Source organism: Rhinolophus ferrumequinum, chromosome 7 (genome assembly GCF_004115265.2).
Source record: "Rhinolophus ferrumequinum isolate MPI-CBG mRhiFer1 chromosome 7, mRhiFer1_v1.p, whole genome shotgun sequence".
Lineage (NCBI taxonomy): Eukaryota > Metazoa > Chordata > Mammalia > Chiroptera > Rhinolophidae > Rhinolophus > Rhinolophus ferrumequinum.
In genome coordinates this window covers 34,742,626-34,759,857 of record NC_046290.1, presented here as the reverse complement: position 1 = coordinate 34,759,857, position 17,232 = coordinate 34,742,626, and the positions used below count along the sequence as shown (strand labels likewise).

The following is a 17,232-nucleotide window of genomic DNA, read 5'->3' as shown; positions in this document are numbered from 1 at the left end:
ACTTGTACCCAGAATATATAAAGAACTCTTACTACTCAACAATAAAAAAAACAACACAATTTAAAAATGGGCAAAGGATTTGGATAAACATGTCTTCACAGAAGATACACAAATGGCCAATTAGCACATGAAAAGATGCTCAACATTATTAGTAATTGGGTAAATGCAAATCAGAACCACAATGAGCTACCTCTTCACACCAACTAGGAAGGCTATAGCCATAAAGGTAGACAATAACTAGTATTGGCAAGGATATGAAGAAGTTGGAACCTTTCTAAGTTGGCTTGGTAAAGTTTGACAGTTCTTCAAAAAGCTAGAGTTATCATATGACCAAGCAATTTCACTAGGTATGTATCTAAGAAAATTGAAACATATGTCCACACAGAAACCTGTACACAGATATTCATAACAGCAGTATTTATAATAACCAAAAAGTAGAAACAATCCAAATTTTCATCAACTGATGTATGGATAAACAAAATGTGTTATATCCCTACAGTGAAATATTATTCAGCTATAAAAAGGAATAAAGTACTTACAAGTGCTACAATATGGATGAATCTTGAAAATATTATGCTAAGTGAAAGAAACCAAATATAAAGGCCACATATTGTATTGTCACATTTATATAAAATGTCAAAAACAGGTAAATCCATAAAGACAGAAAATAGATTTGTGGCTGCCAGAGGATGGGGAAAAGAGAAAATAAAGGATTGGGGACTGACTGTAAATGGGTATAAATTTCCTTTTGTTGGTGATGAAAATGTTCTGGAATTAGATACTGGTGATGTTTGCACAACTTTGTAAATATGATAGAAGACTGAATTGTCATTTGTAAAAGGTGAAATTTATGGCATGTGAATTATATCTCACTGAAGCTGGTATTAAAAAATTATATGTGAAAATGAGTTTTTGAAAAATACTAAAAAGATAAGAATTAGCGAGACATTTTTTTAAATAATAGTTTTACTCTTTTCTCCTACATGAGCAATGATGTTTTGAGGAAAAACTCTGCTTCTTTGAGTACAATTTATGGCACAAACTGCAAGAGGAAATCAGGACCAGCAAAATGTCTCTTCTCATTCTGTTTTTATATTTGGTCAACTCCTTCCTTCCTTCCTTCCTCCCTCCCTCCTTCCCCTCCCTCCCTCCTTCCCCTCCCTCCCTCCTTCCCCTCCCTCCCTCCTTTCTTCTCTCTCTCCCTCCTTTCCTTCTTCAATAAGAGGACAAATTTTATGTTTATCCATAACATTCACATACTATATCCTTGAGCTTTGAGTCTACTTTTGAGTTTACAGGTATCTCTTTAAAAAGGTGGGTGGGATTATCTTTTAATGAAAGAGTACGTAAGAATATAAAATAACACTTACTTATATCATCTAAGCGCCAATGTGTTATATCAGATTCAATTATACCATCTGCATTTTGAGCTTCCACTTGAATGGTATAATTATCTATATTTGTTATATGAAGAAGAAAAGAGCATGAAGCACGATTTTCACTTGTAGAATTACAAGTATCGTTTCTTTTTCCATAAATGCTTTGAAAGAAAAAATGATTCAACATCAGTTTAGCACAGCAGTTTGAAAACATAGTCATACTCAATGTATTAAGCATGTATTTGTTTGTTTCAATCTGGGTTTCTCTTAGAACCGTGTAGTCCAGAATTTGGTACTCTTCTCTCCAAAATCCTCCCTCACCTCCACGAACAGATAAAAGGTAACCGTGTCCTGCCTGCTTGAGATGCTATGAACCATGGAGACCACCTTGGAACCCTATAAGTCCATCAAAAGCTATACTTGTAATGCATTTCCTATTGGTAACAAATAATGAACATGCCCCTGAAAATTCTAGCCTTGAGAACTTATTTTTAAAAGAAAAAATATCAAAGAGGGTTTATTAAATAAATTATGGTAGATACATAAATAGAATTTAAAATGACAGTTTTTTAATACATCTATATTTATTGATATGGAAAGATGCCTATACTCTATGATGGGTGAAAAAGAGCAGGATGCATATTATGTACAGAATACTCACATTTAGCTAAACTTATATATTTTTGTAACTATTCTTAGAGATGTCTGGAAAGGTCTTTATCAAAATGTTGAAGTTGTTACCATTAGTGGTGGGACTTGGGATGATTTTTTAATAGTCTTTATATTTTTCAGATTGAATTTTTTACCATTGGTGTATATTGTTCTCAGAAAACTCATTAAACATCTTTTTCCCCCTATCAAGCTGTAACTTAATGAAAACAATTACACATATTGGTAGGACTCAGAAGGGTGGATAAGCTATAGTCCCCATGGCTCTGGGGATTATGCAGGAGATGGAGTAGGCTGAGAATAGAAAAGGAGGCCCATGTTACAAGTTGTCAAAGTTTGCTGGGGTGGGGACAAGGAAACAGAGCTTGGACATATAGAATCATGGCATTTTGAAAGTAAAAAGGACCTCCAGGGTCTTCTGTGGTTACTAGAAAATACAAAAATGGCTTCCAGCGCAATGTTGTGTCATGGTTACAAGCACAAACTCTGGATGCAAACTAGGATTAAATCCTGGATTTGCCCCTATTAACCCTGTGCCTTGGACAAAAATCTTAACCTACCTGTGCCTCAGTTTTTTCATCTCTAAAATGAGAATAGTAATATAACATTAGCATAGGGTTGTTGTGAGGATGAAATGAGCTAACACACATAAAGTACTTTTAAAATGTCAGGGACATAGTCTAAATATGAGGTGTTATTTATACTACAACTATTGTTGAATTTTTTTGCATTTATTCATACTGTAACCTTTGAGAATACTCTCTCTTCCCTTTTATACATCTTTACAGTCTCAGCTGAAAAACCACTACCTCCATGAAGGTATCCCAAGTCCTCTTTTTCTTCCCCAAGGAAACATCAATCCCTATTGTTTCTGGGCATCAGGAGGTATTTTGTTCATACAACTGATTTACCGTCATCTGCTCTCAGAATTGACTGTCCACAAGGAAATTCTTCCATTCTGCTTGAAAGTGATATTCTTGGTGATAACCTCACACAAAAAACAAGCCAGTGGGGGAATCCAGCAGAGCCTAGCAGGACTGAAGCCATCAAGAGTGGCTTTACATAGGCCTGAGGGTATCCAGGGGTTTCCTAACTCTACATGACCAGCTGGTGATAATAACGACAATGGAAGAGAGTCAGGAAGAGGGGAGGGATGATTCTTTAAAACAGAAAAATAGGAGTAAACCTATTGAGGTTTCCAGATTTCCATTTTACTGACACTTCCTGTTTAGTACATTGGGCCTAAAACTAACAAGCATGGGAGAAGATAAGTCATATGGACCATGGATTATTGGGCCTTTGTCATTCTTATTTTCAAAAGCAGAAGTCAGTAAACTATAGACTGCAGGTCAAATACAGCCCACCCTTTGTTCTTGTGTGGCCCACAGACTAAGAACAGGTTGCCGGTTCGATTCCCACATGGGTCAGTGAGCTGTGCCCTCCACAGCTAAGATTTTGAACAATGGCTCTCCCTGGAGCTGGGCTGCCGTGAGCAGCTGGAGGTGGGCGTGGGCCGCTGTGGGCTGCTGTGAGCAGGCTGACTGGTGACGGACTGCCTCAGTCAGGGGGAGCGTGAGGCTTATACTACCAGCATGAGCCAGGGAGCTGTGTCCTACATAATGTCTTGAACTGGAGTGGGGTGGGGCGGGGAGGGGCGGAAGAAGGGAAAAAAATATACATAAAAGGAATACTTTATGGCATGTGAAAATTATATGAAATTCAAATTTCAGTGTCTATAAATAAGGTATTATTGGAAAACAGTTCCACTGGTTTACATATTGTCTATGGCAGCTTTCCTGCTACAGCGGTAGTCTGACAGAAACCCAGCTCTCTCTAAGCCTAAAATTTTCACTATCTGAGCCTTTCAGAAAAAATGTGTTCACCCCTGTTTTAAATCACCTCTCTGTCATACTCATTGATATATCAGTGCTGCAAAGAATATTGTGTGCTTTTTCCCTTTCTTCTGCTCTAAAACATGAAGTGGACTTCTGTTACAACACCAGTTACCAATTACAAGGAGTAAAAAAAAAAAAAGAGCACACAATGAGATCTTGTATTAAAAAACAAAAACAAAAACAACTTGGATCGACGACTCTCTTTTTGAAATGGAAAAGACTTAAAGATACCTTCCAACAGTTCCCAACATGGGTTTCCTTATTCCTAGGGGTTTCATGAGCTATTTTCAAAATTTCAAAAAAGTCCCTGTACATTCTCACTAAAACACCTAGATTTTGGCAGAATTATAACAAAAATTCTACAATTTTATTTTAATAGAAATAGAATAAGAAGGGATGCTTCAGGTAGTGAAAAAGTTGGCAATCATTGCCCTGGTGGAATACTGTTTGACAGGGGTCACACAGGAAGCTCATGGCAAACTAAGGTAAATCTGCCTGCTAGTTCTGGGTTTATACCCTACTTACTATATCTGGATCCATGAAAAATGAACAGTTTTATAACACACTCCAGAGAGAGGAAGAATGTCATTAAATACAGTAAATAAACAGATGTTTCCACTGTGCTTATAACCAGTGACTACTGTCAGTCAATCCAGCAACTCGAGGAGGAAGCTATCATGCAGCTAGACCTCCCCTCCCTCGGCAGTTGGAGAGCCTGTCAGCATGGCTGCAAGTACCCAAGATGTCATCCTAGCCACTGGATACACATAGTGGTCACCCAGAAGCTGTAACTGAGAAAATATTTTACTTCATTAGCAACTTGAATCACGAGTGAACCAGGAGCCTCTGCCTCCTCCCCTTATTCTCTCACTGACAGCACACAAGCTCCCATACTTACAAAGTTCTCTTGACTTTGTACCATGTATAACTGGCTTCTTCCTCTGGACTCCAGGTACAAGTAAAATTTTTCATATAATACAAGATGCAAGAAATATTCTCAGGCTTAGCTGGCAGAACTGAAAAAACAAACAAACATAATAACTTCAGTACCTGATAAATATTGCCAGCATTTGAACATTTTGATGAAAACAGGTCATCAAATACTGGGTTTGCTGGTTAGTTGCTAAGTATAACAGGTTCTCCTAATCAGGTCTGTGGAAAGAAGCTAACTCCATGTCTTCAATTATTCCCTTTGAAGAGCTAGAGATCTAGTTTTTAAAAAATACTTTTTACATTCTTACTCAAAAGCAACGTTTGAGAAGCAAAAATTATATTAAAACACCAGGTAAAGTCAAGCATCGAATAATTGAACCACTCTGGCTCTGGATAACTGGGCAATGGATGATGTGGGGAGAAGAGAAAAATACAAAATGTTGAACTATACCACACTTCAATCTTATGCAAAACTAATTTTTTCCCCAGTAGAGTGTATAATAGAGAACATTTATGAAATATCTTCAGCTGTATTTTTATATCTTATAAATCTTGTTTCTTATAGTTCTCCACCCAATAACATCCATCCCTTCACAGGGAGAGCAGGTACGAACATCTGAAACAGGGATCTAGCCCCCAAAGGGGTCCAGAAATAGAATTGAGGAATGCATGAACTTAAATGGGAAAACATTTTTATCTTTATTTTTCACTAACCTATTATTGAAATCTATAATTTCCTTCTGTCATGAATGTGGTCAACAACCTACAATAATATCATTGCTTATGAGTTTGTCAGCATTGTTTGTCAGTCATTTTCATACTATATTTCAGTTGTTGCAAATACCTTGAAATATCAAATACTATTGTCACTATTACTAAATTAATATAATTATTAGGCCTTCTTATTTATTACATTAATAAAGCACATACATTACTATGTCACAAATTTGTTTCTGTACTATTTTGATAACATCATTTCAATATATTTGAGTTCCTTTGTAATCCTGTGTATCTTACTTATGTATTTACAAATATTTTCAGAAGCAGTCCATAGACTTCACCAGATGAGCAAGAGGCATAGCGTGCATGTGCGCACATGCGTGTACACCCACCCACACACACACACACACACGCACACATACACAGTAAAGAACTAAGGGCAATTTGAAACTAAGGGCAATATTCAACTCTGAGGCTCAAATTAGCTTGTTTTTGAGCTTTTGGTAAGACCAGTCTTAAGAAGCAAGCATTTTTGAGAGAGGAAGGCAACTTAAGTTATCTTTACATATCAAAATAAAGCTCTAGTGTTTCTGGGAAGGATGTCCTTACCAGACAAGAAATAGGAAAAAGCCCATCACTTCTAGCAAGGAAAATAATGGGAGGGAGGAGCAGGTATGAAAGTAAGGTAGAGCAAAGAGCTCAGATGGCAGTGTTCTTGGTGGAGCAGTACAAACACACAGATGGGTCTGATGAACCAAGTTCATCTGGACTAGTGGCCTATTTCAGCAGGCACAGCCTGGGAAAGATTATAAGCCTATAGTCTGGAATAAGCCTCATGTTTCACTCAGCACCAACTCCAGCATGGCAGGAAAGTCCTAACGCTGCCTGGCAGAGGGTGCGGTGGGGCAGCTCTTCAGGTGGTAAGCGCCATACAGGTGAGTGCAGCATGCAGGGACCAAGAATTCTCCTGTGTCTCAGGTGAGGGGTGGGGCAGGGAGGTGGCTGTAGATACGCAAGGCTGGTCCTGGCCTGGGATTCAGATGAAGAGGCTTCTGTGCACAGGCAGACTTTAGGACCACAGGCAAACACTGGGGCATGAACTTCAGGAGTAGGTTCCACTACGATATGTCAAAGCTGTCAAAGCGCAGGCAAACCCAGCTGTCCCGCAGTAGATAGCAGTGGAGGGATCAGACCACAGCAGACAGTCCAGGGCAGAGCAGAGGGCAACACAGGACTTGCTCACATGGATTCACGAGCCCTTGCTAAGACTCTGAAGTCACATAAGAGGAGCAGGGGAAAGGCAGGAACTCTGGAACAGTGGGCATTTACCCCACAGAGGCTGAATTAGCTGAAACACACTGTAAACCAGAAGAACTGAGATGTTGCTAACAAATGTAAGCGCTACTTACCCCCTCCCTTTCCTCAACCCTACCTGGCTTTCTAGGGGAGAGGGGACTTTTGAAATTGATTAGCTTGATCACAGAAAATAAGGATGTTATATTTTCTGTGCACATCTGACTAATACTGCATATATTTGAACTCTGTCAGAGGTATTACCTTCTAACAGGAAGACAGTAGCAGTAAAGGGTTCCAGAATGGGCGGCAATCATTGTTTTGTTCGGGTTTAAGATTTTTGGATTTGTATATACATCCATATATTTGGTCTATGAAATGAGCCTTGTCCACATGGGGTAAAGGAACCCCTGGGAACGACAAACAAGAGTCAAGGAGAGCTTGGTGCCTCCATGTTGTGCCGACATTTCCAGCTCTGTCTTCTCTGAGTCCTACATATGAACCTGATTCCCGCAGCACAAATTAGTCAGCAGTTGAGTCAAAGATTTCCTGTCATTTCTACTTGCATGCTGAAAGCCATGACAAAGCTGGTGATCTCCAAGCCCAAAGACTTAAAAAAACAAAAACAAAATTAAGTGGAACTGAAGCAAATAATATAGCAAATTACATGAAAATTAGAAACTGGACCAATAACACATTCCTCAAAGAGCCCACACAGCTTGAAACTCTCCCTGGGGATTCCCTGGATCAGCAAACAATATTAACAGATTCCACACTTCACAACTGCCAGTGGGAATGTGCAAAATCCTGCAAGGCTGTGAAACAAGAGTCAGCCAACAATGTTCCCGGAGGGATGACTTTCACATTGACCAACTCATCCCTGTCCCCATGGCTCAGAGATGATGGCAATGCATGTGCGTGTGTGTGGGCGTGCACATGTGGGTCTGTTTTTAGTCCTTCTGCCACATTTTTAAATAAATACGCATCAAATGTTAGCTTGCCCCCCAATCTCCTCTTCACAAATACCAATTACACTAACTCTTAGCAGGATGTCAAATTGATACTTTGCTGGAGAACCAAAGAAACAAGAGGCCTTTCCCAGTCGCCCCAGAATATTCTTTGGTCTTGCACTATTCTCATTATGGCCTCCTACCATCATATTTTATTTTACTTCCTTTTCATTCTTACTCTGCCTTGCACTGGCTGAATCCAAAGCCAGCTACCAAAAACCAAAGTAGGTATAGATCCTCTTGAACCCAAATATACTCCTAGCAAACCTCAGTGCCTTTACTTTCCTGTTCTTGAATACCTGTCCTTTGCTCCTTTAGAAGCTTTGATTAATATACAAAAAGCTATCAGTCAGAAAGGGAGTCAAACATCTGGAACCATAAGTGTCACCAGGCGTCAGGAGAAGAAAAAGTGGTTCTAAAGATGATTTTCCACTCCACCAGAGCTTTCTTATGGAGCTACATGTGTCTTTCCCTTACTGCTTGACATATGACAAGAGAGCAACATTCTTACAGAGGCCACTTGATATTGGCATAGGAGAGGGAAAAAGTCCCATTCCTTCTACCCTCCTAGGTTCTCCTGCAGGGGCCTTATAGAATTAGATAAAAGACAGATTACCAGGAGAAAAACAGTGTGTTAATACATGCAGTGTACATCACACGGGACAAACCTCAGTGAGAAGCAACTCTAACAGGTGGTTAGATCATGGGCTTATATAGCATCTTTTAATACATACAATAAATTTGTAGAGAAGTAACAAGACAGGAAAAGGAATTTAGGCTGTTGAAGGTGGCAAACTACGGGAAGGTAAATATATGTGGACAACTAATGGAGTAAGGTTTGTGTGTGCAGGTCCATCTTGGCACCAATTTTCCATTAAACTTTCTCAGGAGAGATTTACGGCAGTCCTCACCTTTCAGAAATTTCTGCTTTTAGTCAAATAAAGGAAGTTCCAGGAAGACTTGATTTCTGCATCTATTGATTTTCATTTGCCTCCAGATCAAAATAATCTTTTTGTCAAAGTGGCATACTCTGATCCTCTACCTTGGTATTACAGAAGAGCTTTGTGATAGATAAAATGAATGCTCAGCAATATTTCCGGTGTTCATCAATATCTCCCCTTCCTGGACATCTGGGAAGATTTTTACTTCCTTGCCTTCCTAAGACTTGGGGGAGGAATTCATTTCAACAATAGTTTCCCATCTTCTTCTCAGGTGTCCTCATGACGTTCTAATTCTGCATATGTATCTCAGATCATTTTATATTTGTTTTTATCACAAATTAGGGAGTTGGGGGAAGTGAAATAAAAAGGAAGCAAATCAACAAATTAGGCTTCTCTTTTACTTTCTTGCCTTACTTATAATTACCATTTCCAGCCTGTTATCTGGTATTCTCCCACACATCTGAACTGCCTTTACTTTATGCAACAGAACTGCCATGGCTGGCAGAGCTTATACATCTATTGCCCTCCTTTCTACTTGTGGGCAACCAATGTGCCTATTGTAAGTCTCATTAGATTTATCTGTAATTAGAATGTGAACTCTATATCAAAAGACTATCACAAACATGTGTAAAATTGTGATAAAGCAAAAAGGGCACTTTACCTGTGTTTTATTTTTTACAAAAACCCAGGAGTACTGGCAAGTACTCCTCAAGACTGTCAAGATCATGAGAAACAAAGAAAAACTAAGAAACTGTCACAGACCATAAGAGACTAGGGAAATGTGACAATTCAATGCAATCTAGTACTCTGAACAGAAAGAGAACATTAATGGAAAAACTAGTGAAATCCAAATACAGTCTGGAATTTAGTCAATCAATATCAGTTTCCTAGTTTTGGCAAATGTACTATCATATTATAAGAAATTAACAATGGGGGAAAGTGGACGAGGCATATATAAGAACTCTGTATAATCTTGACAATTTTTCTGTAAATCTAAAATTATTCCAAAACAGAATTTTTATTTTTTAAAAATGGATAACTGAAGGCAAGATATACCACTTGCACACATCTATCCTTCCCCCCATCTTCAAATAAATAAAGAAAAAGACCCATAACTATAGTCCTACGTTTCTAGAAATAATGATTTCCCCTATTTCTAGAAATAAGGGAAAATATTCATTAACTTTTCTCTAATAAAGATTGAGAGAATGTTCTAGCTTATTAGAGAATTTCCCACACGGAAGTAGAATATTTTTCAAAATTAAAAAGATACTTTCAAGTTCTCTTTTTCCGTCTATGCTCATATCACTTTGGTGCTGTTACAAAGTTAGCGTCTTGAAAAATGTCTTGAAATAGAAGAAGGACAAAACTAAGAAGAGGCCAAAGTAAGGGTATTCTAGAAGGGAAGTTGGGTGAAAATAGAGCCAGTTATATAGAAGATGGTATAAGTAAAATGTGATACGAAAAAAATTCAGAGATAGAAGATAGAATAAGACAAGTTGTGGGAAAGAGTGTGTTGGTAGAAGCCATGATGCACATAATTAGAACTTTAAAATGGGATAACTGGGGATAATTGTTGATTTCTGAGCTGGCGAGGAGAGGCTAAGTGAGACAGGGAGACACAGGCCTACTTGCCTGTATTATCTATAAAGTTCCTGAGTGCCATAAATATAACCCTAGAGGGCTACTAGGCAGGTCATGCCAGGACAGAGGTCTAGAATGCATTCTCATTATCTGTGGGTCACAACCGCTCTCTTGGTGATCCCCAATTACTACCTGTTATGAACTGAATTGTATCAAATTCATATGTTGAAGCCGTAACCCCCAGTACCTCAGAAGGTGACCATATTTGGAGAGAGGGCCTTTAGGAGGTATGAGTTCAAATGAAGCTGTTAGCGCGGGCCCTAATCCCATCTGATCGGTGTCCTTATAAGAAAAGGAGATTAGGACACACAGAGGGATGACCATATGAAGAGGCAGCAAGAGGCAAGCCATCCGTAAGCTAAGGAGAGAGATGTCAGAAGAAATCAACCCTGCAGGCAGGCTCCTTGATCTTGGCCTTCCAGCCTCCAGAACTATGAGAAAATAAATCTCTGTTGTTTAAGCCACCCAGACTGTGGCATTTTGTTAAGGCAGCCCTAGCAAACTAGCACACTGGGATGCCTTTCTACCTTCCCCGTGCCAAGCCCCACTTTCCCCCTCTGGTCTTAATTTTAAAAAAAAACACAACATAAAACATGATGTACCCAATGGATCTTAGAGCTGCAAGGTACTGTATGGATATTAGGCCCAGAGTTTTGAATTGGACCACAGCAGAAATATGTTTGTTTCATCATTTCCCTTCATAGCCTTGGAATTTATTGCAAATAGTGTGAGAATTATATATTTTTGTTTTTATATGAGTGTTCTATATGAAACAATTGGACTAAACACAAAAACTACTGACATAAGTACTTACCTTTACTTGAAAACAGTGGATGTTGACCTATTGAGGGGGGGTGTCATATCGCCCTTTGATACTGTGATCGGCCATCTTGCCAAATTTGCACATGCGTAAGGATTCATCAACATGTACACACCCTCCCACACAAATTCAGAGAGTTCACACATTCTCTGTTGTCCATCCACATGTGCCCATGGTCCAGGTGCCCCTTTGCTTTCAAGTTAACAATTCTTGTACAAAAAATTAAATAAGAATCACATAACCATGAAATGGCACAGGCCAACCTACCTGCTAGGGAGAATTTGCAAAGTAGAGGAAGCATCCACAGTGCGCAGGCCCACATTGTCCCCAAGTTAATGCAGGCAGGCTGGGGAGAGAGCTGAAAGTGTCGTCAGTCAAGAGTTAGTTTTCTGTCTCTTTCCAACAACTCAATTTCCAGTGATAGATTATGGGGATTTTGAATAAGAGTCCTTTATTCTTTTAAAATATTTTTTACACCCTCCCTGAACTGCCAGCGGAGCCCTCCCTGTGCCCTACCCCGCTCCTTGCCATCTATAGGATAGCATGCATCACACAAAATGCCTTTACCAGTGTACCTGTTGGATTCTCTTCACAGAGTGAGCATTTGAAGAGTAAAGCTTCTCTTATTCTTCTGCGAAGCCTGAGTATTTAAGGCAGTGCCTGGTATATGGTAGACATTCGATATTCTTTGTGGAATCAATTAGAACAGAAAGACTGCTGGCTTCTCATCTCATCCCAGATGAGATAGTGGGATAATCTAAAGATAAAGCAAATGTAAAAGCAATACCTCATTTCAGGAAGAAATAAATAATGGTACATTTTCATCTGAAAGATCATTATAGGGAAAAAAAAGAGTTCTCAACAAAATAAATCACTTGAGAAATATTCACATGTAGCATTTCTGGAGAAAACCACAAGGATAAAATGTTCTCATATACAAACCAATTGAAATAGCTAATTAACTGAAAATGCATAGGGCAATAAAACAGAATGAGAACTTGTATATATAATAACAAAAATACCATCATGAAACAATAAGAGACTGGTTACAAAACAGAAACAGTGAATACCTATTACTCGATGGCAATAGCTATTCTCTCAAGAAAGAGCCATTTTGATTTAAATGAGTACAAAACTTAAAGGGAAAGTGTTTAATTTTTCAATGAAGAATAAATGTGTTCTTAAAAAAATAATTGCAACACTAATAGCATTTTTTAAAGTCTAATGATTCAAAATGCTGTCTTAATTTTCTCAGTCTCTTAGCCAGAAGACAGGCCTTTACAAGTCCTGAAAGCATCCTGGAAAGGGCGGGAGACCCAACCATGAAAACTCTATAAAAGCTGTGATGTTGACAGTCTCAATAATTGAATAAGTGAATAATAACAGATGCCAAAGCTAAAATTGTTATTTTGAAATAGGGCTTTGCATTTTTAAAATCTTATAATATTAAATGTTAGTATACAAAACATTTTAAATTAATGGTAATTATTGCTTGACTCCTTTACAATGACAATACTCGCCTATTAATAACATTTGTAAAATTAAAATAAAATTTAAAAAAAACTTTAAACAATCAACAATACTAAATTACACCCAGAGACAACGCTAGAAAAGTCGAAGAGTGTGGCCCTCGAGAAGTTGGCGCCGCCTGAGTTCTAGCCCTGGCACTCTCATGAATCAGCGGGTGACCTCGGGCATTCTCTTATTCATTCAGCACTGTCCCAGCCACACATTAGGTGCTTGGAATAAAAGAGTGCCTGCTCCAACTTCGTTCTAGTTCAGTGGTTTTTAACAAGGAGAAGGCAGTCAGAGGAAGGAAAGGATGGCAAATTCCAGAGTGAGCTTCTGTTACTGACCGCTCTGTGTCATACCCCTCAAGTGGGTTTGAGAAGGAAAAGGGTTGAGAACCACTGATCTACTTGCAGATACAGAAGCACGGGACAGTACCCGCAAATATCACATGGTAAGTGCTGTTATTACAACGGAGCTGTTATAACAGCTATAGAGATGTGTTATTACAACGGAGCAAGGAGAGCACAGAGCATCTAAGGAGAAGAATGAGTTGCTGACTGAGGAAAGCCAACCAGCATTGCTGTGATGCTGATGCCCCTCATTCTAACACTCGCTTGCCCTCCAGTACCTCTTCCCCTTCCCCTTACACACACCGGAAGATCACCACAAAGTGACTGCTTGTTGGTAGTATATGCAAACAAGTGTGAGGTGCCTCCCCGGAACTTAAAATAAGCTCAATTGAGAGTTTATCTAGCAAAATCTGTGCACAAAAGCAATCCTAATTATCTGTGAGAGTAAATCAAGACGTTTGGATAAATATGCAGTTGAAGAGCTTGAGTGCACCCCAAACTCCAGACAAGGAAACGTGGGTATAATCTCAGACAGCTGGATCTGGAAAATTGTCATTTCACTTAGTTGCAGAAACTTACTTGGCTAATTATATCCTAAATGGAAGGAGACTTTGAGAACAGGGGTTATCTCAGAATGTAAAACATTGATGGTCAAAAAAAATAAATAAACAGAAGTTGGCAGTGTTTATCCAGTGCTATCTATGGGAGGAAATGGTGAAATTTTCTGTTACTGGAGTGATATACTCTAAAACAAGGTAACCAACAGTCAGATCTTACCACATCCTTAATGAAAGATACCTCAAAACCCAAAATCTCCTTTTTGCTCTGATTCTGTGAAGCTTTCTCTGATTATTAATTTAGCAGAAGGGGCCCTGAACAAGCGACGTGAGCCTGCTTGTCATCAGAAAGGCTATCCTCCCTTTGTTTAAATACATCAGTCTCAAAGTCTTCAATGAGGTGAAGCAGTCTCTCCAAACCTGAGTAGTTCTGGGTGCAGCAAGACTCTGAACCACAAGAAATTCACAAAGATTATGCTGTGCTCTTGAGGAAAACCACCAAACCATTGCCTGCATTCCCTGAGTAATCAGCCCTAACTTTTAAAATGCAGCAGCTTTGAATAACTGGTCTTCAATAAGAGGTCACTTCCTAGAAATACACAGCTTCTCATTAGAAGGGCCGCATTTGAATACAGCATTTAATGAAGACCTAGAATTCTCAAACAACACTATCAACAAACAATCCATGCTGGACTAATTCTTAGAATATACAGTGGATTGTCACTTGTGGATGGATCCAATCCACTTGGATTGTTTGAAATGGTCAGCAGCAAGATTAGCAAAACCTCAGTCAGGATGCGATAGTGAGAATGTACAAAGTGCTAATTGCATTACACAAATTAGATCTTGTCTTTCTAAAAATTCCTGTGGAGTTGGTATTATTATCTCCACTTTACACATGTGAAAGGTGAGGCTCGGCGATATTATGTAACTAGTTCAAAAACCATATAGTTTGTAAGTGGCATAGCTGAGATTCAAACCCAAGAGTGTCTTATTCCAAAGCCTAGACTCTTTCCAGCAAAATCAAGCAGTAGTTATTAGTGATTTACTCTCCTTCAGCCCTCCTGCCACAAAACACCAATACACACAAGAATTTTCCTCTGAATCACCTAGGTCTAATTTTCTCTAGCCGAGAGTTTCCAGAAAAATAAATCCATTATGTTCATATATTTTCCCCAGCCCCTGACCTCTGACACCCATGACTCTCCCATCCCCACCCTAGAATTTTAAAATATTAGCTACCAAAAGATTGGGTGCCCCGTAACTATCAACCACCAGTCTAACCAAAAAATACTTCATGCGGAAGATTCTGACCCATAATTTCCCTAAATAAAGTGGAAAAAGATCGTTACATAATAGAAAAAGAGGCCTAATTTGCAAGGGCTTGAGTTATCAGATTCTTTCTAAGTAAGTGTGGCACTCACCTCCCTTTATCTGGTGGTGTCCTGTAGATGTCCTGCTGATTCAAAGAATCCACAGGAAAGATGCTGTCTCCCACAGCACAAGTCAGGATATGGAGGGTGATTTGGAATTTATGTACATAGAGATGTGTGAGTATTTCCTTTCTGATTGCCTGGGGATTTTCCTTTCCTTTTAAGCCCAGCCCAAGGCAGGGTGGTACTTAATGCACTTATGCTGGGAAGTGAAGTACGTTATTGTAACTACCAAAAAAATAAATAAATCTACTTCTGTGAGACTACTCAACTTTGAAAGTGCCATAAACAAAAGGAATGACTAAATTTCAAATTTTCTATTCAGGTAGTCTTTACAAATGTGGCAAGGGGTGAAATGCTGAGAATACATATCTTTAGCTTGAAAAAGAAATATGTAACCATGTAATTATCTTTAAAGGACATGAAGGAAAGAAAATAATAGTGGCTAACTGGTAAAGGAGGAAGGCAGAGGCCGCATCCAGGAAAAGAAGAACCCCCAAGAAAGGAAAGTATACTGAACTGAGAGGCCACTAATTCAGCAGCTTATTATAATTAATATGTGGAGCTCTTACCATGTGCTAGGCATGGTACTGAGAACTTTAATTATCTAATTTAATCTTCAAAAACAATCTATGATATCAATAGCATTTTAATTTCCATTTCACAGATGAGGGAACTAAGGCCAAAACAATTGAGAAATGTGTCCAAAGTAAGTGGTGAAGTTACTGGAGAGCAAAAGGGTCCTTGTATCATCGCAGGAAAGCATTCGAAGATGTATAAATAAGCCACATGAACAAAGCCAAACAAGCAGAGGATTTATTAGAATAAAGGAAAAGTATACACTCCCAAAATAATGGGAGTAGACAGGACAGGAAAAAGGGCAACTGCACCGAAAAACAAAGAAATTTAGGATTATATTTGAAAGAGGGTGCAAAATATTCAGGGGAGGCATCGCTGGCATTCCCGGAGTGGGTCTTTGTTGACCACTCCTTCCCATAGGGAGGTGGGATTCCCTTGTTTTTCCCTTTGTCCAAACTATCATGACAACACAGGTGGAGATTTTTCCCTGCCCACGATGCTAATAGTACTATTAGCTATAGCTACACCTTTTCTTAAGAATGCTCTTATCTCCTCCTTCGTTTCCCCGCACTTCCTCCTTCCCTTCCTCCCCACTCTCTCCCGGCAGCCCTGTTCTTTCTGCCTTCAGTAACAGTGAAGCCAGGAATAGAACCTTAGTTTCCTATAAATCAAAAGGTTAAATTAGATGATTTCTGGGATTTCTTTGAGCACTATAATTTTACACCCTTTTGTTACGGACAACATCATAAAGAAATAAACAGACTAAGGAAGAGATTATGATGTCTAAGGAAAGAAACCCAACCTAAGCTTTAAAACAAGATACGCTTTCCAGCTTCATATGTTTTATGAACAAAGTGACAGAAGCTGTTACAGGATCTCCTTCGTTAAAGGCAATGAGACTAACAAAATTTTGAGAAGGGCCCATATCAGACATGGAGAGGCTTCTGAGGCCCTGGATTAAAGACCAGACCAGACACGCATTCCTCTCAGTGCCACGACAATCATGGCCAAAGCAAACAGTCTGCATGTGATGCTGAAAGAAAAGGGTGGACCTAACTATGACATTGAATTTACTGCTAGCTTTGGAGGTTTAAATGATTCAAGAATCATTATCCACTGCATAACGTGAAAGTGCGTGGTGAGTCTGCAAGTGCTGAGTGAGGGCAGCTGAAGAACTTTTGGGAACTCTAGATAAGCTGATTGTGGAGGAAAATTACTTACCTGAGCAAATATTCTATATGGATGAAACCTCCCTATTCTGGAAATAAATGCCTGAAAGAACTTTCATCCTTAAAGAGGCCAAGTCAATGCCAGGTTTCAAGACTTTTAAGGACAGGATAACAGTCTCGCTTGGGGGCAATGTTACAAGTTACGAATGGAAACCCTCTGTGATCGGGCACAATGAGAGCCCCAGGCCTTCATGCAGATCAATAAGCACACATGGCCAGTGTGCCACAGGAGCAATGACAAGTCATGGGTGACCCAGCTCCTCTTCCA

The 17,232-nt window shown here is 39.1% G+C and overlaps 1 protein-coding gene across 1 annotated transcript in view; it reads right to left on the bottom strand.

Moving 5' to 3' along the window:
- Nucleotides 1–15,234, bottom strand: part of IL31RA (interleukin 31 receptor A) — a 52,358-nt gene extending 37,124 nt beyond the window's left edge. The window contains exons 1-5 of the mRNA XM_033109803.1: nt 15,148–15,234; nt 11,880–12,061; nt 11,572–11,662; nt 4,842–4,959; nt 1,371–1,540 (exon numbers count right to left, since the gene is read on the bottom strand). Coding sequence (XP_032965694.1) covers nt 1,371–1,540; nt 4,842–4,959; nt 11,572–11,626 — 343 coding nt within the window. The 5' untranslated portion in view covers nt 11,627–11,662; nt 11,880–12,061; nt 15,148–15,234. The remainder of the gene's footprint in view (nt 1–1,370; nt 1,541–4,841; nt 4,960–11,571; nt 11,663–11,879; nt 12,062–15,147) is intronic.
- Nucleotides 15,235–17,232: the final 1,998 nt, after the last annotated feature.